The following is a 23,059-nucleotide window of genomic DNA, read 5'->3' on the forward strand; positions in this document are numbered from 1 at the left end:
CAAGGCTGCTGTGGATTGAACGAGTTAATAAGCGGCACGTGGTACACGCTATGTGAATAAAAATGTTCTCACTGTCCCCTGGTGGTCCGTGTCCACACCACCTTGGACTTCACCCTGAAGCCTCCAGGAGGCTCTCTTAGCGCTGCCCTGGACCCACCAGAAATCCCAGTCTGACCAGGCCCCACCTGTAGGACTGATTCTGGCGGTGGATTTGGGTAAAGGGAGGAAACCACCATTTATTGAGCACTGACTGTATGCCAGCTTCCTGCCGAGGGCTTTGTTCATGTGAACTCATGTATTCAGAACCCCCGCCACCATCAGGGAGGAGTCAGTAAGGAGCTGAGGCACAGAAAGGCTAGGGAACTTTCCCCAAGCTGAAGGGGGAGCCACTGCCAGATCAGGATTCAAACCCATGACCAAAGGCCATGCCTCCAAAATCCAGTAGGAACGTGGGCTCTGAGCCTTCTCCAACTCCATTTGCTCTGGGTTTTCAGCTTACCTGGGGAAGGATGCTGGCTTCGATTCGGAGATCTTTAAAAGTAAGGAGGCTGGGGGAGGGATGGGCCTTCAGGGAGGAGGGTGTCTGGGGCTCCTCGTCAGGGCCCCCAACAGTCCCCTTTAGAATATAGCCATCCACTGCCCACAAAGGGATGTCCACATGTGGTTTGCCTATAAACTGTTCATACTTGTAGACTGGTTTCTGGGGTCCCTAGGCACCCCAGAGCTGCCTCCAGCTGCTGCACTGCCGGTGGCCAAGACTGGATGAGAAAAAGGCAAATCCAAAGAGACAAACCAGTATTTGCCGTTTCAGCTCATCTGGTCCCACCCAGAGAAATCTCTTCCCCACCCCCGGCCCCCAGGATCAGTCCCCCTCTTCTCTTTGTTAACACCACCTGCAAAACGGTGAATCCTGACCCAGAGGAGCGGGGACACCCCAGAAGGGTCCTCACTCGCATCTACACCCCAGGCTAAGCTGGCAGCCTCAGAAGACTTCTGCCCTAAATTTCTGTTCCCACCCAGGACTGATGTTTGGCTCCAACGTGGAATTCACATCGGTGCTGAAACCAGTCTTCGCCCGTGAGAAGGAATCCTTCTCCCTGTCCTGCCTATTTTCTGAAGATGTATTAGACGCCGAGCAGAACATCCAGTGGTTCCGAGATGGTGAGGACCCCTAGTCCTGGCCCCTTACCTGCAGAGGCAGAGGTGGAAGCCAGAGAGAGACTAGAGCCCTGGCTCCATCCCCACCCCTGAGACCCCCGGTGGAGAGAGGAACTCAGCTATGCCCGCCCCCTAACTGGTACCAGCTGGGCGATGGGTGCCGATGAGGTAGAGGGAAGCAGAGCACAGCCAGGTGGGTTCAGATCAAGTCACCCTGCAAAGTGTCACCGAGCACCCGTGGTGCCAGGCCCTGTGCTGGGTGCTGGGGCAGGGTTAGGAACAGACATGCATGAGCTCAAGGGGCTGTCCATCCGGGAGGAAGCAGGAAGCCAGAACACAATTGCACACTGCCCGTTGAGAGCCTGTGGTTGGCCAGGCACCAGCCCAGCCCTTTATATCTATGGGCTCGACATCAGCACCCTAGAGGTAGGTGGTGACATTTGAAGCAACAAGAACAGAGGCTAAGGCCAGGAGCAGGTCAGCCTGCGGAGGGTCAGGGCAGGCTGTGACAATTGCCTCGGGCTTTTCAGAGTCAGGGTTGTAGGTGCAGGTACATAACTGCTACTCGTGAGCTGGAAGGTACACGGGGGGTCCTGGGCCAGGGCTGGGGAAGGCCGGTCAGCCAGGGAGGAGAGGAACAGCTGGGCTTCCTGCCCCATTCGTGACCAGGCCTGCAGCCAAAGGGCCAGGAGTACAGCCCCCTGACACCCCAGAGCTTGAGCCTGGGGAAGCTGCCCTTGCTGGGGGCTTGAGTGGAGGAGTGGGAAAGCCACGAGCCCTGAGAAACAGCTGCGATAACAGGCAAAGAGCTTTCCCAAACCTGCAGGTCTTCCGGAACAGAGGTGCTGGCAGGAGGGAGGGGCCTTCGCGTGGCACAAAGAGCAGGATGGTGCAACAGCAGGACCGCGGGGCGAGGCCTAGAGCCCCAGAGCCCCTTCCCCCTCCCCTCACTAAGGTCCCACATTCCCAGTCCCCACACGCCTCACTGGCACCCCGACTCTTTCAGTAAGTCCCCTACCCCTTTCCTGAGTCCCCACCCCCCTCAACAGGCCCCCCTCCCTCCATTAAGCTCACACCCCCTGCCCACCGAGCCCCACCTCATTTCTCGAGCCCCCAGCATCCCAATGAGCCCCTGACCCTCACACAGGGCCCCATCTCTCTTGTTCCCACTTCTTCACAGGACCTCTGACTCCTTACCGAGCTGCTCACCCAGCCACTGACCACTTCCCTGAACCCTCATTACCTCACTGAAGCCCCAGCCCCTTCCCTGGGCCTGGCCCTGCCACGCCCCGCCCGCCTCAAGCCTTCTGCCGAGCAGAGTTCAGAGGCCACCTTGGCAGAGTCCTGTAGGTCACCACCCTCTCCCCAACTACCCAGCAGAGCCTCAGGCTCTAGCCAGGCCAAGCTCACCTCTGCCTAGACCCCCAGAGCATCTGTGGGTTCCCAGGTGAGGCCCAGATCCCCCACGAGCTCACCCTGGACCCCTCCCTCTGCAGGGAGGCTGCTGAAGTCCTCCAGCCGCCGGCAGATCCTCTACGCAGACCGCCAGGCGTCCCTGAAGGTGTCCTGCGCCTACAAGGAGGACGAGGGTCTCTACACGGTCCAGGTGCCCTCGCCCTTTGGGCTCCGGGAGCAGAGCGCCTATGTGTTTGTGAGAGGTGAGGGGGCGGTGGGGGACCGGGGCTCTGCCTTGACTGATTTGCTGTGGGACATTTGGGCGAGTCCCTGCTCCTTGAGGCCTCGGTTTCCATGCTATATATTGGGGGTGCTGGGGTAGAGTCTCTCTAAGAATCCCTGTGCATCCCATGACCCTCCAAAGGGACACAGCCTGAGAGTCTGAGACGCGGAGCCAGCTGGAGAGGGAGGGCTGATCGTGGGCTGGGACCATTCTAGTCCTGGTTGATTTCTGTCTCCTGGCTTTGCCACTTCACTAGCTGGGTGATTTGGGGTAATTCACTTCTCTGTGACACTCAGTTTTCCCACCTGCAAGATGGGGGATTGCGCCGGGACTCAGAGATTAATTATGCCAATTGTTCAGGTGTGTGGCGTAGAATGGGCCCCTAATAAACGGTACTCCTACCCCTACCCCCAGATGCTGTTGTTTGAAAGGAAGAGGCTGTTATTCAGGTCGTTCTCCTCAAGATCCAACTGAGCCCCTGGGGGGTGGTGAATGAGAAGAGGATGAGGGGTGAGAATGGGAGGGGGTCTGTCGCCAAGTGGACATTGACGGGAAGAGCCTCCCCCCACTCTCTTCCCACCCCCGCCCACCCCGGGCTTCAGATGCTGCAGCCGAGAAGCCCGGGGCTCCAGGATCCCCCCTGAATGTTCGATGCCTGAACGTGAACAGGGACTGCCTCATCCTGACGTGGATCCCGCCCAGCGACACCCGTGGCAACCCCATCACCAGCTACTCCATTGAGCTGTGAGTCGGTCTCTTCAGTGGCAGAGCCCATGGGGGTAGATGGCTCTGTGAGGATAAGCGTGGGGGCCACAGGAAAGAGGGACCCCCATGCCTGTCCTTGGAATAGGGCAGGAGGTAAATGTGTTATTTAGGGGCAATAGAAGGGTGTCCGCCCCTGGAGTCAGCCGCTGCCCTCTAGACCCTTCACAGCAGGAGCTGCCACTGGGAGGGGCAAACATCAGTGCTTGAAACCTGAGCACGTGTGGATGCTGTCCTCCCTGAGTGCCGGAGACAGAGTAGCACTGACGCGGGAGGGAGGGGGCACACCAGGAAAGGGGAGGCCTAGAACATCCCACCTCCTTCACCTGCTGCCAGCTCTGAGGCCCTAGCTGGAGGTAAGCTAATCCAGCCACTCGAATCCTTACAACAATCCCTATCTAAGGGGCGCAGGGGGACTCTCTAGTGCCCCATTCTACAGATGAGGAAACTGAGGTACATGGCCCCATCCAGCCAGTACTGAGGACAGTGGCACCCAGGGGGGCACAGAGACCCCAGACTCCGAGGGTCACTCTGGAAGGCACTCCGACAGGGAGTGGACAGCCCCCTGGGGAAAGGCTAACTCGCCCACTCACAAGCCATGTGACCTTGGGCAAGTCATCTCACTCTCTAAACACGGATCCCGTTGGTAGAGTGAAGGTAATCACACCTAACCGTGAGGACCGTCAGGATTAAACGAGATAACAGGTACGGAGGGACACAGCATGGCTCCAGACACGCAGGAAAGCTCCATGAAAGGCACTAGCTATTTTGATTAGCATCACGCTTGGTGGAGGATGGTGAGAAGGCCTCCTGGGGCCCGAGGTTGGAGCCGGGCTTTTAAATGGAGAGAGATGAGCTGGGCCGGCAGCCCAGGGCGGGGGAAGGGCCCTGGAAGAGGCCCACCCTGGGAAGATGTGAGTCATGGGCAGGGGCTGCAGCCGAGGCCTCTCTCCCACAGGTGCCAGGGCGAGTCCGAACAATGGGTGCCCTGCCACCAGGCCCCCGGCGGGACCTGTCGGTGCCCAATCCAAGGCCTCGTCGAAGGCCAGAGCTATCGGTTCCGGGTGAGAGCCGTCAGCAGAGCGGGCAGCAGCATCCCCTCCAAGGCTTCAGAACCGGTTGCCATGGGCGACCCTGAGGAAGCCCAGAAGAAGACAGGTGAGCACAGAGGCCCTGCAGGGACGTTCCAGAGCATCAGTCAGGGCATACTCAGGACTGCCTCACGCAGGAGACAGGCACACAGCCCCCATGCCAAGCCCTGATCCAGGAGGGGAGACACAGCCCAGCCCTCAGGAACCCCTAATCTGATGGAGGAGACACAGTGCTGTCCTTAGCAACCCCTAGCTGGAGGGGGAAGGTACAGCTCATCTGATGGAAGAAACACAAACCTGTCCACACAAGACGCTAATCTGGGGTAAAACCACAGCACCCTCTTCAGATGCCCTTAATCTGAAGGAGGAAAACTGTCCTGCCTCAGAAGCCCCCAGCCTGGACGGCGGGGGGAACATAGCCCCCTCAGTTCTGAGGAGTCAGCCTGATTTGTATTTGCTGTGCCCTAGGGATCTGACCCCATCCCTTCTCTCTGTCCTGAGAGGACAGAGCATCTTTGGGGTCCAAGAGCAGCAGTGCTGCACTTTGGACCCCTGAGATCTCTGGGGCCCAGATGGACCTGCTTGAGGACACACAGTGAGGGGCCAGAAGGCCAGGACCAGGAGCAGGGGAGGAATCAGCACCCAGAGTGGGGCAGGCCCTTCCCTGTGGCCTGCTGAGCCGGCCCACCACACACACCCTGCACCCCTTAGTTCTCCCCTAACATGTTCCCTTCTCCCCACTAGAGATCCCCTTTGATACAGGAAAAACGATCACGGTCAGCACAGATGATTCTGAAGGTACGTGTGAACCTCCTGACACTTTGTCTCAAAACTCCAGCCCCCTTTGCGGTTCTGGAAACTCTGGGCCACAAACTGAACCCAGAGGCAGAAGCTGTCTTGTGCAGGGTGCGGGGAGGCGAGCACGGGCAGGATCCAGGCTGAGGGGCCAGGGTCTCTGGTGGGCGACTGCGCCCCTCGCGGAGGAAGTAGACGTCGGGGAAAGTCCCGGCAGGACGTGGGGAGACCTGGGTTCTGGCCCTGGCTCTGCCCGGCCTTGCTGGGTGACTGGAGCAAGTTCCTGCCCCTCTCTGGGCCCCAATTCCCTCCTCAATGAAGTGAAGGGCTGAGATCTGGGGTCTCCGACGGCCCACACATCTTCCCCCCCCCCCCGATGGCTCTGATTCCAGACTTCGTGACCATCCCCTCGCCCCCAACCAATGTCCACGCCAGCGAGATCCACGAGGCCTATGTGGTTCTGGGCTGGGAGAAGCCAAGACCCCGGGGCAAAGCCCCACTGACGTACTTCCTGGAGAAGGTACGGAGACCCCAAGGGCCCCAACCCCAGGTCGGCCTGAGAAACAGACGCGCTGTGTTACCAAGATGTGGGGGGGTGTTCAGGGAGGCGCTGGGAGACCCCAACAGTGTCCCCTGGGAGGCCTGAAGAGTAGAGAATTTTCTGCCTGGGAGGCTTGAGCATAGCCCTGCACAGAGGCAGGGGGGTGGATTAAATGACCTTTCGAGGTTCCCTCCAGCCCTGAGAGGCCAGTTACTGATGGCAGTTCCGGAAGCTGTTCACGGAAATACACAAAATTAAGAGACACAGACAATAACAACAGTAGATCCACCATGTCCTGCGTACACCCACACCCCAAGTCTATCTGGCACCTGGTCACACATCGGGTCGAACACCTAACCTTGGCCAAGGCCAGGGTGGGAGGGAAGCCAGGATGGTGCCCACCTGCCAGGGTCATTGACGGACAGCACATACAGGGCATGGGGGGTGGAGGTAGGTAGTACCAGGAGGCGGTTCTCCCTGGGGGCAGAGTAGGGGCAGGAGACTGGGGAGGGGGGCAGCTCATGTGAAATGGATTTCACAGTGGAGGGGAGGCATTGTGGCAGAGTAAAAAACAGCATGGTGTTAAGATCCATTCCATTCCTGACTTCTGCTGTGTGAGCTCCTTTGCTAAGTTCTCTGAGCCTCAGTTTCCTCCAGCATAGAATGGAGACCCTACCCTGTGAGGATGAAATAAAAGCAGCACATAGCCAGGGCCCGCAGCCCTGGGACTGTAAACCCTTCCCAAGGAGATGCTCTTGCCTCTGACCCCCCTAAAGGAAGACACCGGGTTTACCTTCTCATTACTCGCTGGGTCCAGCACGGTACCCAGCACATGGCAGGTGGACGGGGTACAGGTTTAGTGAATCAAGGAATAAAAAGGTTCCAGGGAAGAGTCTGTGGCTCTCGTTGTCCAGATGGGCCTCTCTGCACATTCACAGGTGATCCTATTTCTCTGACATGGGAAAGCTATGGATAATGGAGGATCTGTTTTGTGAGGCTATAGAGTATAATGGTTAAGACCTTGGAGTCAGACTGCCTGGGTTCTAATCTTGTCGCTGCTACTTACTAGCTGTGTGACCTTGGGCAAGAAAATTAACCTCTCTGTGCCTCAGTTTCTTCTTCCATGAAATAGACATAATAATTGTACATCTTATAGGGTTGATGTGAGAATCAAATTAACTAAAGCACGTCAAGACTTAGAACAGAACTTGGCACACAGTGGGTGCTCAGCCGTGTTCCTTGGTTTTTGTAGTGATTTCTTAGCCTACCTGGGTTCTAGGCTACCGACAGCCAGGTGGGCCTTGGGAGGGAAAAGCACAGAGAGGGCAGGGTCAGTGGGTCCCCCCAGGGCTGCTAGGTTTTAACTCTCACACCCAGACTCGGCAGAAGTGGCCTCTGGGTGCCTTATTAACCTGCATCACCCTCGGCTCTTCACCCTCTATCTACCCAGAGACACAGGATTTATGGCTGCCTTTGGGGCCCCTGATGCTGTGTAGAATGAGCAGGTTTGGGGGTACCCACACCTGAGCTTAAATACCAAATATGCCAGCTATTAGATGCGTGACTTCTGGCCAAGTTACCAAAACTTCCTGAACCTGAATTTCCTCACTGCTGGGGAAATTAACCCTTACTTTGCAGAGTTATTGTGAGAATTCATCCATTTACTCATGTATTCAGCCCACAAACATAGACTGAGTACCTCTCGTGCGTCAGTACTGTTCTCAGTGGTGGATAAAACAGACAAACTCCTGCCTCCAGAGCTGAGATTGGAGTAGGGGGTGGGGGGTGGATGACAAAGAAGATGAATCCGAAAAGTATTTGGCACATTTGCTAATGGTAGGAGCTTAGGAGAAAGACAGACAGCATGGAGGGGATTTGAAGTGTTGAGGGAGGGGCTGCTGACCTTTCATATGGGGGGCGGTACTGGGGAGGCCACCCTGAGAAGGTGAGTTTTGAGTAAAGACCCAAAGGAAATGAGGGGCAAACCAGAGATTTCTGGGGGAAAAACGTTCCAAGAAAAGGGACCAGCAAGTGCAAAGGCCCAGAGGCAGGGATTGGGCCTGGCACCATCAAGGAACAGCAGGGGGACACAGAGCCTGGTGAGTGGGCAAAGGGGGGCATGGAATGTGGCCAGACAGGTGACAGGAGTCAAGCCATAGAGAATTTCGCTCTGAGAGAGATGCGGGGCTTGGGAGGGCTGTGGGCAGACACGGATGTGATCTGACTTGTGTTGTAAAAGGATGCCTCTGCCTGTCATTTGGAGAAAAGACTGAAGGGAGTTAAAGGTAGAAACAGGCAGACCAGTTAGGAGGCTACTGAGATAACTCAGGTGAGAGACGATGGTGGCTTGGATCAAGGTTGTGGAGGGGAGCATGAGGGTGATAAGCCATGGTTGGACTCTGGATAAATTTCGAAGGTAGAGCCAACTGGGTTTGTTGACAGAGCATCTTCGGGGGATGAGAAATGAGAGAAAGAGTCCAGGATGGCTCCCAGGGTTCTGGCCTGAGCAGCTGAAAGGACGGGTGCCACTAACTCGATGTGGGCTGCATTGGCGGGGGGCAAGTTCCAGGGTCAGTTCTGTTGAATGTGAGATGCTCGATGGGCATCCGGGTAGAGACGTCACGGAGGCAGGTGGATCCAGAGTTCAGGTGTTGAGGGGCAGCCTGGGCCAAGGATAGAAGTTAGTGAGAGCACATGTGGGAAGGCAACCACTTAACCAAAGGCAAGTTTCTCTCCCTTGTCACAGTCGGTCATAGGTAGCGGCACCTGGGAGGCCATCAACTCAGAAACACCTGTGAAATCCCCGAGATTCGCCGTTTTGGATCTGGAGAAAGGGAAGTCGTACGTCTTCAGAGTGCGAGCGATAAACCAGTACGGCATGAGCGATCCCTCGGAGCCCAGCGAGCCCATCGCCTTGAGGGGGAAGCCAGGTACCTGTGTGATGCAGGAGGTGGGGCCAGGCCAGGCCAGACCAGGCTGTCAGCATCCGGGGCTCGGGACCCCATGGCTGCAGGGACACAGCCGTGCCCGTTTGTCTGTCCTTGACCACTTCTACCTATCACGAAGCTGAAAAGCAACATGATCACAGGCCTGTAAAACTTTAGACCGTCAAGAATTATTGATACATTTCTCTGGGCAAGAGGCTCTTGAAAGTATAGACATTTTTTTCTAGATCAACAATTCACAGGTTGCAGAATCCAGCCAGGTCCAGCACAGGATCTGAGTGTGACCAAGTGGTCCCTCAGTTCTAAACGTCTCCAACCAGGGCCTGACCCCACCTTGTGCAGCCAGGAGTGAGCCCCTGGGCAGGCCTCCGGCCCTCTCCCTGGTCCCACCCCAATCCGCCTCACCAGGCGGGGCCCCTCTCATCTGAAGCACAGCGTGGGCCTGGGCAGGTCATTTCTGAGCTGCGAACCTTGGTGTCCTCACCTGCCAAACCCGTTGTTCTGAAGGCCTGGTTATCGCCCCCACCTGTGGCTCCTTCCTGAGTCTCCCAGCGGCAGCTCCATCCTGGTCCTGACTTCCCGGGCTTCCCTCTTTCCTCTCAGGCCTCTGGATTCTGATAAGATCAGAAGGTTCCCTGCAGCTGCCATCACCAACTAGTCCTTTAAGGAACCCAGCTGTAGCACTGCCCATCTGAGAAGAGCCTGATATGCTGCAAGGCCTGTTTGGGGAAGATTTCAAAGTCCTAGATTTGTACTGTTTCAATAATGTAGAAAAAAGAAATATATATATATATATATATATTCATAGTAAGTATAAATAGGTTGGTGGGCAAATGGAGTTTTTCTTTAATTCTGGTCTGGTTAACATTTAGTCTTGACTCAGGGGCCTGGCCAGTGACTGGTTTGTGATTGGATGTGGGCCGTCTCTGGACCACAAGGCAGCCTTAGGGTAAGGTTCTAGTACAGATCGGAGAAGGAAAGGAGAGGAAAAGGAGAGGAGGGGAGGAGAGGGAAAACGAAAAGTCATTTACTTGTATTATGAAAGTGAAGTTATTGTACAAAAATGGGAAAATACAAAAGAAGCGAGAGAGAGGGAGAAAGAGGAAGGGAGGGAGGGAGGGAGGGAAGAGAATTCCCTCCACCCCAGGATCCCGCTGACCAAGGGTAACCACTGTGAACATCTAGGCGCTTGGGCCTCTGGCCTTTGACGCATGCACGCCAATGCATCTTTCTGAAAGTCCAATCAAACCACGTGTAGAGCTTTGCATTCTACCTTTTACAATTAACATTATACCACAAACATATCCTCAGGTCTTGAAATCATGATGTTAGTGTGTGAGTACTACTCCGTACATGGATGCCCTCAGCTCAAGTTCTTGCCTACGGGTCGAATCAGGTCTCTTGGACACATGGGGCCCTGAGTGCCCTCCTTCTACCCTCTCCCACCACCCAACCTTCATCCACTGTCACACTGTCTTCAACCTGACAGGCTGAAGTTGCTGACAGGACCTTCCTGAGCCCAGGACCCCAAGTCTGTTTCTCAGTACTTCCCCTGGGCCAAGTGCAGAGCCTGGCTCAGAGCAGGCACTCAGTAGTTACTGGATTTATGTTGGATTGATGCTGAGTTCAGCCTCTGCCTGTTGACTTTGAGGCACCACCAGAACACTAGGAGAGGTGTCCAGGGAAAAATGCAAGATGAGGCTCTAGAATTCAGGAGAGAGAGCAGGCCTGGAGGTAAAGCCTGGGGAGTCACCTGCAGAGTGGTGAGGGCTGAAGACATGGGAATAGGTGGACACTTGAGATGAGAAAAGAGGAGAAAAATGGAGCAAGTCAAGGAGCAGACACTTGGAGGAGTCCCACATGTGGGGACAAAAGAAAGAGGGGGAGGGCTTCCCCGGTGGTGCAGTGGTTGGGAGTCCGCCTGCCGATGCAGGGGACGCGGGTTCGGCTGGGCCCGTGAGCCATGGCCGCTGAGCCTGCACGTCCGGAGCCTGTGCTCCGCAACGGGAGAGGCCACAACAGTGAGAGGCCCACGTACCACAAAAAAAAAAAAAAAAAAAAGCAAGAAAGAGAGGGAGCCACAAAAGGTTGTGTAAGAAGTTTGAGAAGGAAAAAGAGAACTAGGAAGGTCCTGTATCTGACATCCATCCATCCATCCTTTCATCCATCTATCCATCTATTCATCCACCTGTCCATCCATTAGTCTATTGATCCGTTCATCCATCCATCCATCCGTCCATCCATCCATTCTTCCATCCATCCAAATCTGTCCATTTAACACATCATGGCAAACCCTACCTCAAGGAGCATAGTCTCAGGGAGCCATGAAAGTTAAAGTTTCAAAGGGAAATAAAATGAAGTTTCCTAGAGATCAAAGATAAGGCTGAGGAAAATTGTCAGATCTGGTGACTTCTAAGAGAGAGAGAGCGATAGTAGGGTTAATGAATGGGGATTTTAGTGAGGAAGCGGAGATGTTTGGAGGTAAGATGAGAGAAGACTTTCAGAATACAAGAGTCTGGAGGACACCTCTGGGACTAGGGAAGAGCTGCCCAAAGCCCCAGGGCATGTCTGCAATGCACGTGCCCCCCTTGATTGCCATGTGCGCACCTCCCCGCCTCTCCCACACGCCTCCCCCTCCCCAGCCGTGTAACTCAGCATCTTCACTCAGTCCACACTTCTGATTTTTAGCCACTCTCCCTCCTCCAACTCAAGTTCAAGCTTTCCGAGACACACAGACCTCTGTCTCCCTGACCTGGGATCCTGTGAAAGACAGCCCAGAGCTCCTGGGTTATTACATCTACTCCCGGGAGGCAGGATCATCTGAGTGGAAAACAGTTAACAACAAACCCATCCAGGGCAGCAGGTGAGTTTGTCCCCACCCCCTTCCTGCCCTAGGGCAGGGCCGTAATAATAATGAAGCCTCTGCCGTTCACAGCGTGGTTGGGCATTGGGCACCATTCTAAGTTCTTTTCATATATTAGGTCATTCAGTTCTGGCTGCAATCCTCTGAACTTAGGACTATTACTTCTATTGTCATTGTACAGATGAAGAAACCGAGGGACAGAGCAGTTACGGAGTTTGCCAAAGCTCACCTAGCTAGTAAGTGTACTTGGCCCAGACAGCCTCTTTTGTGGCAACGCTCACTAGGAGCGTGCTGTTTGCAGGTAGTGGTGACTGCCTAGGTCTTGTCTTTCCAGGAGCTTAGAGACAGAGAGGCAGAGACTGCAGCCAGGGCGGCTGGGGTTCAGGCTCCACACCCACCCCTCACTCGCCGGGCACCCCTGCACAGAGACTCGCCCTCTCTGAACCTCGGCCCAGACTCCTGTGCTCTTGCCTATGCCACTCCCACTCCCCTCTGAGTCTCCCTCCTCACTCGGTGGTCCCGGTCCTCGCAGGCAGAACCCTCGAGGTTTCTGGACTCATGACTTCTCTCCGTTTTGAGGCTCTGCGGGGGCAGGGGCTCAGGTGGTGACACCCACCCCCCCTTCCCTTTCCATCAGACGACCGGCTGGGCCCTGAGCACACCTGTGGGCTCCCCTCACCCTGGGCTGCGAGCCCCAAGATTATCTCACCCAGAAAAGGGGACAGGACCTGGTGCCCCTCTGGCACACGGTGCCTCACGGTCACTCATGCTTTGTCACTGCTAAAGTTCTCCAGTTGGAGAATAATTAATTGGGTTTTGGACAAATGAGCTCGGAGTCCAGGTTATCCCTAGGATGACATCACTCCCCTGACTTGCATTCAGATGTCCGCCCCTGAAGGGGAGGACAGGGGGCGTGGCGTGATCCTCTGGTACATCACATGTGTGCATGTCATCGGTTACATGTGTCAGGGCTGGAAAGAGGCTAAACACTGCTGCCCAGCAGTGCTGCCTGGGGTGATGGTGTGAAGGGAGCTCAGCTGGGAGGTAGGGTCTGGTCCACCACTATTCCATGAGCTCCTCAGAACCTGGCTCACAGGAGATGCTCAAAAAAGACGTGAATGAATGAATACTGAACGGGCAGGCGCTGCACTGGGATTCGGGAGACCCGGGCTCGGTCCAGGTTGTTCCTAACTGGCTGTGTGCTCTTGGCTCACCCCATTCCTTCTGGGGAAGCCCTTCCCTACCTGTAAAATGAAGAGACTGAATGGTTTGATCCATAAAGGCCCCTCTGACATTCCAACATTCAACTCCTCGGGGTCAACTGACCAAGGGAAGCTCCCTGTAGAACAAGATTTGCTACAGGAAAATGTTGATAAGTGAAAAGGGAAAAAAGAGGTTCACAGTTTGGATCTTATCAAGAAGAGACAGGGGCTTCCCTGGTGGTGCAGTGGTTGAGAGTCCGCCTGCCGATGCAGGGGACACGGGTTCGTGCCCCGGTCCGGGAAGATCGCACATGCCGTGGAGCGGCTGGGCCCGTGAGCCATGGCCACTAAGCCTGCGCGTCCGGAGCCTGTGCTCTGCAGCGGGAGAGGCCACAGCAGTGAGAGGCCCGCGTACCGCAAAAAAAAAAAAAAGAGAAGAGACAGGATGGGAGGACATTTTTCTGTAAGCCAGAGTGTCCTTGTATGTCTCTGGCTGATAATTCAGAGGTCTTTAAAAGGACTCTGTGCTTTAGTCACAGCATCCGTACAGATAAGAAGAGCCATTTATTATGTTTCCAGTACGAGGCCCAAAGTCCTAGAGATGTACCAGGTTGCTCAGTTTAGGGGTTGGCTACCTGGGCCTTCAACTGGTAACTTTCCCAGCGTATTCGCACCTTAATGATGGGCTCTGGAAGCTACATCCTTTAAAACCTTAAGGACCTCATCCTCCAGGGAGCAGGCATCACTCTGGGGGCAGGGGCAAGGTCTTTAGGCAAGAACTGAGGCCTCAAATCCTACCACACTGGTGGCCACTTATCCCCACAAGGTTGTTCTAGAAAGTTCAGGAATGTCTCCATGCTGCTGGTTTGGCCTTTCCTGAAGGCTGTACATTTCTCTCCCAGGTTTACAGTTCCTGGGCTGAGGACAGGGAAGGAGTATGAGTTTTGTATCAGGTCAGTCAGCGAGGCTGGAGTTGGGGAGAGCTCAGCCGCCACCGAACCTGTCAAGGTCAAGCAGGCTCTGGGTAAGTCCAAGGGGCAGGTGCAGCCTGCACACCTCTGGGGACAGACCTGGGCTGAGCAGAGAGCAGGGGGCTTATCGACCACCTCTTGGAGGGTCCAGCTCCAGAGGCCATGGGGCAGAAGCCTTCTCAGGGGATCTGGTGCTGACCCCGACCACCCCTTCCTTTGGGGGGGAAGTAGCAATGGCCTAAGGCCATGGGGTGAAGTCTGACCAGCTCGGAGGCCCAGGTGCCCTGCACGTAGCTGAGTCAGCATTACCAGTGGATGCTACTGGCTAAGTCCGTGCCCCAGAGCAGGGTGGGCACCCACTGGGGGAGGCTCGCTGCCTCCCTCGGGCCCCACAGCCCAGTCCGGCCGCCCCTCGGGAGCAGTGGCCCTCACCCCCTTGCCTCCCCGTAGCTACACCATCTGTTCCATATGACTTCGCCCTCCTGAACTGTGGGGAAAATTATATGGTCATTGGGTGGAAACCCCCTAAGCGGCGTGGAGGGGGCAAGATCCTGGGCTACTTCCTGGACCAACACGACTCAGAGCAACTGGACTGGCACTCGGTCAACCAGCAGCCCATCCCCACCCAGATGTGCAAGGTGAGGCTGGAATGCGGCCACTGGCCTGGTGTCCTGATTTGTGTGGGTGGAGAGTGGGGGTCAGGGTTGGAGGTCCTGAGGCTGAGAGAGGCCTCAGGTTTGGTGCCTCGATAATCCAGCTGATTGTCAAGTGCAGACCAGTCTCACGTGAAGCTCTTATAGACCTCCTGCTGTGAACCTCATCCCCTGCCTCCCCAGCCTCAAGCCTTCACAGTCTGTGCTTTTGCTCTTCAAGGTCAGTGACCTCCACGAAGGCCACTTCTATGAGTTCCGTGCCCGGGCAGTAAACTGGGCTGGTGTTGGAGAGCTGTCGGCACCCAGCAGCCTGTTTGAGTGCAAAAAGTGGACGATGCCTCAGCCAGGTGAGCGTCTGGGAGGTGCCAAAGCCCAGCACCTGCCCTCCCCTCCCCTCCCCCAAACTAACAAACAAGATGACCGCTACCGCCGGGCTCGCTGTGCATTCAAGCTTGCTCTGTTGGTCCCAAACCCCAGACCCCTGCCCCCTGTAACCTCTGACACAGTCTTAACTCTGCCAAGTCAAGAGCCCTGACCTTGGCCACTGACTGGCCCTGTACCCCCATCCAAATTATCCTCTAGCTCAACACCCCATCTGAGCTCGATTCTCAACACAGACCAATCTCAAACCCCAAAGGCACACTGCTAGGTGACCAACTCGTCCCAGTTTGCCCAGGACTTTCCCAGTATTACCACCGCAAGTCCTGTGTCCCAATCCTGGACAAACAGGGCAGGTTGGTCCCCCTCTGCACCACTCCCGCAGCACCATCAGCCTTCTCACAAACTAGCCCTTCATCTCCCCCTTAGGAAGGAAGGATGACAACCTTCCATCATTCTGTTCAGCTCAGTTCTGTTTTCTGCACAAAACCTTTACCTGAATGGCAGATAATCACTACGCGTGATGCTTTAGACAACGACAGTTATAAACAGCTGCCATTTGTTGGGTACTTACTATGTATTGACGCTTTGCTTAAGTTATGTCATTAATGCTCACGACAGCACTATTTTATGAGAACTAGTATTATCCCCATTTTACCGATGAGGAGACAGGAACATAGAGGCTAAGTAACTTGCCCAGAGTCCCCATAGCCTGAAAAAGGGTGTTCGCTGGGACATGAACCCCAGTGATCTGACTCTGGAGTCCACACCCTGAGCTTCTACATTAAACCTTGAAATAGCAAAGAGATTAGAAAGATTAAATAATGCTGTCTGGGACAGGGATGGGGAGGGTCAAGGATGTTTCCCAGAGGAAGTAATACTGAGCACACTTTGAAGAGTTAACTCTAGTTCAGACACAGACCAAGCCTTGCCATGAGCCAAGGCCGGCCAGGTCCCCACCATGTCCAGAGCAGGCACTTCCAGGCCTGGCTGGGACTGAAAGATTGACAAGCTTGCTGACTTGCCACCCGCCCACTGCCCGACTGGCTGGCTGGCCATTTGGATATCCATCTCCTTCTCTACCCTGTCTTCCCACAGGACCCCCGTATGGCGTGCGGGCGTTTGAAGTACGGGCCACCTCCCTGATGCTGACGTGGGAGCCCCCACTGTACCAAGGGGCCGGACCAGTCATAGGCTACTGCTTGAGTGTCCAGGAGGAAGGCTCTGAGCAATGGAAGCCGGTCACTCCAGACCCCGTCTCTGGCACCCACCTGAGGGTGAGTCCCTGCCCCTTCATCCTCTGATGAAGGATGGGCCCGCCCTAAGCCTTCCCTGCCACAGGATATGGCAGGACTACAGAACACCAAAGCTGGAACGACCCTCAGAGATCACTGCCCTCACTTAATGGCAGCAGAGGACCAGAGAGGGGGAGTGGCTTAGCCAGGGTCACACAGCGAGTGGGTAGTAGGTCTGGCCGGTGGTTGGTCTTAACCTGCTCCATGCTGTGCAGACTCCTCCCTAAAACCTCACTTATAATTAGCAAGGTATATTAGCATTTGGATATGCACATCCCTGCAGCTAGGAATTCTGCTTCTAGGATTGAACTGTAGAGAAATAATTAGTCAAGTGTGCAAAGACCTAAGGACAGTGATGCTTGTTGTAGCGTTGTTTATAAAGGCAAAATCTGGAAACAACTTAAATGTCCATCAGTAGGGGGTTTGCTTAAATAAATCACAGTGTATCCTTAATGTAGACTCAGTGTCAGTGAGTGTAAAGGCTACAGTAGCTGAAGGAGTGGCAATAATATAAAGAATGAGGTAGAGCTAAAAAAATAAAAAATTTAAATTTAAAAATTAAAAAAAAAGAATGAGGTAGAGCTACGTGTATGTTGTGACATAAAAACACATCCACCATATGTGGCTAAGAAAAAAAAAGCACAATACAGAGCAGGATATTTATAAGTTAGATAACATTTAGAACATGTATATCATACTGTATATTAATGAACATAGAGGCATATATGCGTTTCTTCATTTAAATGAGAAGCAAACTCTAAACTTTTTGGATAAATAAGAAATCTAGCAGAATCATTGGTTTTATTCACCTGTGGTGGTTGTTTTCACTTGCACTCGTGTAGAAGGGAAAGCGCAAACAATGCTCTCCTGGCATGACAAAGACAACTCACACATATTTGTCATGTCAGAAAACAAAGGTGTCCATTGAAGCATTCTTAGCAGACACAAATTACTAACAGACAATCCATCAGGATCACAGACTTCACAGCATCCATCTCTGAAGCCAGCATGTCTCACAGGCCTTCTTTGTTTAAGGAAAGTTTGTAAGGAAAGTTCTGTGACGTGTATTAGGTTTTATCTTCTGCAGCTCTTGGGAGAGAGGGAGTATCTTCTCCACCTCATTTTCCTGAGGCATCTTTCACCAGCAGGCAGGAGGGTGTGTGGGTTTCAAGACCACACGTTAGCACTCTGTTAGCACCAAGAGGAAAGAAAGCAGGCTTGAGAGGCCCAAAACAATGTGGAAAGAAGATACTAACAAGCAGAATATGGCACAGGTCACGTTTCTGCATGGTTTACGTGCATTTGCGAGTCTAAATGGATTTTTACAAAATTGTCAATTCTGGTCATCTCTGGGAATGGAGCTGCCAGGAGAGCCTTACCCCTTCATTTTATATTCTTTTCTATTGCTTTAACATTTCCTCCAACAAACATGAATTTCTTTCATAATCAGAAAAAAAGAAAAATATTTCCTTTTGAAACAATAACATTAAGGCTATCTAAGACCAAATGAAGAAGGGCTTTCCTGGTGGCGCAGTGGTTGAGAATCTGCCTGCCAATGCAGGGCACACGGGCTCGAGCCCTGGTCCGGGAAGATCCCACATGCCGCGGAGCAACTAAGCCCGTGAGCCACAACTACTGAGCCTGCGCGTCTGGAGCCTGTGCTCCGCAACAACAGAGGCCTCGCCAGTGAGAGGCCCGCGCACCGTGATGAAGAGTGGCCCCTGCTCGCTGCAACTAGAGAAAGCCCTCACACAGAAACGAAGACCCAACACAGCAAAAATAAATAAATAAATTTATTTAAAGAAAGACCAAATGAAGAAGGGCAAGCTTCAGCCCATGGAATGCTCTGAGATGTGCAGTTTCCACCCCCACGGGGCCCGGCTCCCTACAGTAGAGTCGACCAGTGCTGCACAGCTGGCCTGAGAGAGCCACGCAAGATGGATGGTCCCTCTGCTCCTCAGGCAGGCTGGCCCAGGGTGGGGGAGCCTCGGTGACTTGGCACTGTTTCTGCATGTGGGTGGTTGGCCAGCATTCACTCACTCAGTCATTCACTCAACACTTCTGGACACCTACTTAGTGCCAGATCTGGAACTAGATTGTAGATGTAAAAAGCTACAGTCACAGTCCTTAGGGAACAGGCAATTACAATACTGTGTGTCGTACAATCAAGGAGGGTCTGAGGGATTCTGGGAGCTCCAAGGAGGAGGGTAAGAGGCCTCTCCTGGCCTCGTCCCATCTGGCCAAGCTGAGTGGCCAAGGGTGAGCTGTCGGTGTTAGACCAAGAGAAGGGGAGGGCGTTCCAGGCAGAGGGCTCAGCAAGGGCAAAGGCAGGGAGGCGTGAAGCGACGTGATGCATGGGGAACCCTGAGGAGTCAGGGAGTGAAGGGGGCGCGGAGAAGAGGACAGGAGGCTGAGGATGGACGGATGAGGAAGGCTTTAGGTACCAAGCCTCGAAATCTGAACTTTACCCTGAAGGCCACTGAAAGAGTTAAGTGTACTCAGACTGCCATCTTGGAAACACTGGCAGAGGGAAAGATAGACCGGGAAGAAGGGTCTAGAGGCAGAGGCGCCATTTAGGAAACTGCTGGACTAATCCAGGAGAGAAGAAATAAAGCTGCAGTCAGAGGCGTGGCTGGGACACACAGGCCACATTCAAGAAACGTTAGGGAAATAAAATGGGAACTTCGGTGATTAGATGTGTAGGGCTCAAGAAAACGATGTCAAAGACGACGATCACCAAGCTTCTTTCTAGGGAGGCAGATGGAGGAGAGGCCGGGGGCGCCGAGCAGGTGGAGTTCCAGGCATCACAAGCGTGGGAGGTAACCTCAGGGGAGAGGCTCACCTGAAGCTGGAACTCAGGAGAGCAATGTGCCCCTAGCCTGCCCCCCACCCCCAGGGCAGCCTGGCCCTCCTGGGGGTCCCCTGCAGCCCGTGGCCAGGGCTGCAGGAAGGGTGGGTCTTTGCCATCCTCGGTGCTCACTCTTGCCCCCTCCCTTCCCCCAGATTTCTGACTTACAGCCGGGGAAGACCTACGTGTTCCATGTACAGGCTGTGAATTCAGCGGGCCCAGGGCAGCCGTCCATGCCCACCGACCCCATACTCCTGGAGGACAAGCCAGGTAGGGGCAGGGGGAGGGAGCTTGTCTGCAGCAGGAGGACAGAACCTGCTGGGCCCTCACCCCGCCACACCTTCCTGCCCCTCATTCCTTCCTGCCTGTTTCTCTCCCGTCCACACTCTCGTTTATTTCTGTGGGATCCCAAGATTTGAACATATGGTTTCCTTCCATGTGATGGGTCTTCCATCCTTTACATGCCACATTCTTAAACTCATACAACTCTTCGTGGATATCTAAAAGAACAGCCAACTGTATTTCAGATATGCCGTGTGGCTTTGCCTGCCTTGCAGTCACGGCTCCCGAGGTCCACTCCTACCACATACGCCAGATGCTGCGCTGGGTCCTTACACCAATAAGCCCCTGAGGGAGCCGTCACTGTCCCCACTTTAGAACTGATTTCATTGTAGCTCAGAGAAGTTAAATGACCAGGTCACGCAGCTAGTATCCGATGGAATCACTCAGCTCTCCTCACTATAAAGTGTGTTCTTTTCCATTCTTTTAATTATTCATTCATTCAGCAAGTATTTGGTGACACCCACACTGCACTGGGGACATGGCAGTGATGAGAAAGCAAGGTCCCTGCGCTGGTGGGGGGAGGGGCAGGACGAATGGACAGTAAACAAGTAAATGATGAAAAAGTCAGTGATAAGTGCTATAAAGGAAGTGAAACAGGGTGATAGGGTGGGGTGGGCTTTACTTTAGCCTCAGTAGTCTGAGGAGGTGACATTTGAGCTGAGAAGGAGCCTGATTATACGAGGCCTTGGAGGCCACAGCAAGGAGTCTGGGGTTTCTTATTTTATTCAAGAGCAACGGGCAGCCACTGGAGGGGTTAAGCAGGGGAGGGAGCTGACCCGGTTTATTGTTTCTAAATGTCTGTTGCCCTCCATTGGATCCTGCCCTCAGATGCTCGGGAGATCGAGGTTGGTGTAGATGGTGAGGGCTTTATCTACATGGCTTTCGAAGCCCCCGAGGCCCCCGACTCCTCGGAGTTTCAGTGGTCCAAGGACTACAAGGGCCCGCCGGACCCACAGAGGGTCAAGGTCGAGGAGGAAGTTAACAAGTAAGTGAGGGGAGGGGCAGCACGACTCGTCCACAGGTCCCAGACGTTGTCGGACGAGTGGGCAGAAGCTCGTGGGTGAGACCATCCGGCCGGACCCCCAGATAACGAGCTTGAGAGGACTGCTTGGTCTCTCATGAAGGATGCTGACTGCCACCTGGGGAGAAGTGAGGGAGAGTGCCTTGGAGACGGTGAAACGGTGCCCTTCATTTGCAGATCCTTTTTCTGTAAGGAATGTGTGTGCCTCCGAGGAGACGCTCAGGACTTGGTTTCTAGCCTGAGTGCCAGCGACTTGCTCTTGCAAGTTCTCTGGGGTCAGCTTCCTCATCAGTAAAAGAGGGATTAGGATGTCAAGTGCCCCCAGGTCTCCCTCCTCCACCCCCAGCAGCTCTGGCCTTGGCCCTGTCCAGCAGGAGACAAAGCTGATGACTTGAGCCCTGTGGAGAGAGGCAGGCCTGGGGGATGTGGCCAGTATGAAGACTGTTCCAGAGAGCCTGGCTAGTGAGGACCATTGAAGGTGGCAGGCCAGACGTGCCTTGGGCGGGGGACCCCAAAGAGGTGTAAGGAGGCTGCCACCCCTGCTTACTGGCTTGGCCGGAGTCTGGGCTGGGGCGCAGGGCTTGCAAAGCCGACCGAGACTCCCCAGCTCCCAGGCCTCCAGGGCACACGGCCCCTCTCAGAGCCTCTGCCCTCCTGTCTCTGCAGGTCCAAGATCATCCTGAAAGAACCTGGCCTCGAGGATTTGGGCACCTACTCGGTGGTGGTCACCGATGCTGACGAAGAAATCTCAGCAAGCCACACGCTGACGGAGGAAGGTGATGCCCCTGTTCCACTGCCACCTCCCCAGAGAGACGACCCAGACACGGAGTCCCAAGCACAAGTACCCCAGAGGCCAGCAAGAAGCAATAAAAATGAGTAAAGCAGAGATTTCCAGGGAAGTAGGCCCTCACTCACCCATTCAGTCAGTCAGCCAGTGAATAAGTGTCTGCTGAGCACCGACCATATGCCAGAGACTGTCCTAGGCACTGAATTACATCAGTGAACTCGACAGGCAGAAGTCCCTGCCTGATGGAGTTCACGCTCTTCCTGTCTCTCTCTTTACTTTATCTACTTTTGATAAAAAGCAAAGGTACCAGTGAATTATTTCACTTCCTTCCGTAGCCTAAGAAAAACAACAGCATAAGTAGAATGATAAACTGCAAATGGCAGTCGGTCTGAGGAATGAGGATGGCAAAAGGGAGCAGTGGGGACTGTGGTAAACCAGAGAGGGGATGCCGGGCCTCAGCGGTCATCTATGAGACTCACCCTCTGCTGTCTCCATAGCAACTGGGACAGCCCATTGTCCTGCCTGATGATTGCACTGGAGGCCCTTTGATTTTGTCAGGAAGCAGAAGCCTGGCAGGTCCAGAGTGCAATTCCAGTTCCACAATTTCCTGGCTGCTTGACCTTGGATAAGTCATAACACCTCTCTGGGCCTCAGTTTCCTCATCTGTAAAGGGGGATTATAATCCCTGCCGTCCTAAGTGAAACAATGTTGTTATGCAGATATACTTAGATGATTCCATGCAAACTAAAGCCATCCACAAAAGTAATGGGGTTTGCTTTTTTTTTTGGACTGGATGCTTGCCATGTGTCCAGACTCATCATGCTAAGGACTCTGCAGCTTATAAGAGGAAATGAGATATGAGCCCTGCCCCTGCCAATTCATTCATGCAACACGTATTTATTGAGCACATACTGTGTGCCAGATACCATGCAGGTCCAGAGCTCAGCTTAGCAGAAGAGACAAACCTAACACAAAGAAGCAGTTAGCAGTGAGACAGCACTCTGCTGACCTGCCCTAGACACATGCAGACTGGAATGCTCAGTGGGGAGAGCAGACCCTCAGATACTAGGACAGTATGGCTCAGTGGGGGAGAACAGACCCTCAGATACTATGACAGTATGGCTCAGTGGGGAGAACAGACCCTCAGATGCTGGGACAGTATGGCTCAGTGGGTTAACAAGGGGCCTCAGGAGACAGACAGTAATGCTCACCCCACAGCATGGTGTGAGGACGGCTGAGATCACGCAGAGCCTGGCACACAGTAGGTGCTTCTCTGGGGAGGTGGCACTTGATCAGGTCTTGAAGGACAGGAGAATAAGCAACCTCAGGGTGGCCTGCGGCAGCCCCCTCAGTGCCCCAGAGCCAAGGCCCACAGTGGTCATCATCAACCCCTCAGTAGCCAAGTGACCCCAAGCCAAGTCTCTCGGGACTTTCACCCAGTGTGGACGCTAGGACGGCTTCCACAAGCCCCACTGGCCCGGGTATGTCATTCTCTTTGGTTTCTTCCTTGCTCCTCCCTGTCCCAGAGCTGAACAGGCTGAAGAAGCTGAGCCATGAGATTAGAAACCCGGGTAAGTGGTCCAAGCCAGCAGCCTTGGGCAGTCCCGCCAGGCCCACCGGGGTGTTCTGAGCAGGGCTGAGTCAGCCAAGAGCCAGAAACTAGCCGGGGGGGGGGGGGGGCAAAGGATGGGGATGTCTTGGGGCTGGAAGGTCAGAGACCCAGGGAGTC

At 54.3% G+C, this 23,059-nt stretch overlaps 1 protein-coding gene across 1 annotated transcript in view; it reads left to right on the plus strand.

Moving 5' to 3' along the window:
* MYOM3 (myomesin 3) overlaps positions 1-23,059 on the plus strand; it is a 48,305-nt gene that overhangs the window by 10,762 nt on the left and 14,484 nt on the right. The window contains exons 7-23 of the mRNA XM_022552075.2: positions 495-539; positions 1,021-1,161; positions 2,655-2,816; positions 3,439-3,580; positions 4,557-4,756; positions 5,434-5,487; positions 5,877-6,004; positions 8,772-8,955; positions 11,659-11,833; positions 13,938-14,059; positions 14,457-14,644; positions 14,880-15,006; positions 16,136-16,314; positions 19,336-19,450; positions 20,351-20,507; positions 21,210-21,319; positions 22,857-22,901. Coding sequence (XP_022407783.2) covers positions 495-539; positions 1,021-1,161; positions 2,655-2,816; positions 3,439-3,580; positions 4,557-4,756; positions 5,434-5,487; positions 5,877-6,004; positions 8,772-8,955; positions 11,659-11,833; positions 13,938-14,059; positions 14,457-14,644; positions 14,880-15,006; positions 16,136-16,314; positions 19,336-19,450; positions 20,351-20,507; positions 21,210-21,319; positions 22,857-22,901 — 2,274 coding nt within the window. The remainder of the gene's footprint in view (positions 1-494; positions 540-1,020; positions 1,162-2,654; positions 2,817-3,438; positions 3,581-4,556; positions 4,757-5,433; positions 5,488-5,876; positions 6,005-8,771; positions 8,956-11,658; positions 11,834-13,937; positions 14,060-14,456; positions 14,645-14,879; positions 15,007-16,135; positions 16,315-19,335; positions 19,451-20,350; positions 20,508-21,209; positions 21,320-22,856; positions 22,902-23,059) is intronic.

Source organism: Delphinapterus leucas, chromosome 1 (assembly GCF_059928025.1).
Source record: "Delphinapterus leucas isolate spDelLeu-1000000601 "Yukka" chromosome 1, BTC_Dleu_Yukka2, whole genome shotgun sequence".
In the NCBI taxonomy this organism is placed as follows: domain Eukaryota; kingdom Metazoa; phylum Chordata; class Mammalia; order Artiodactyla; family Monodontidae; genus Delphinapterus; species Delphinapterus leucas.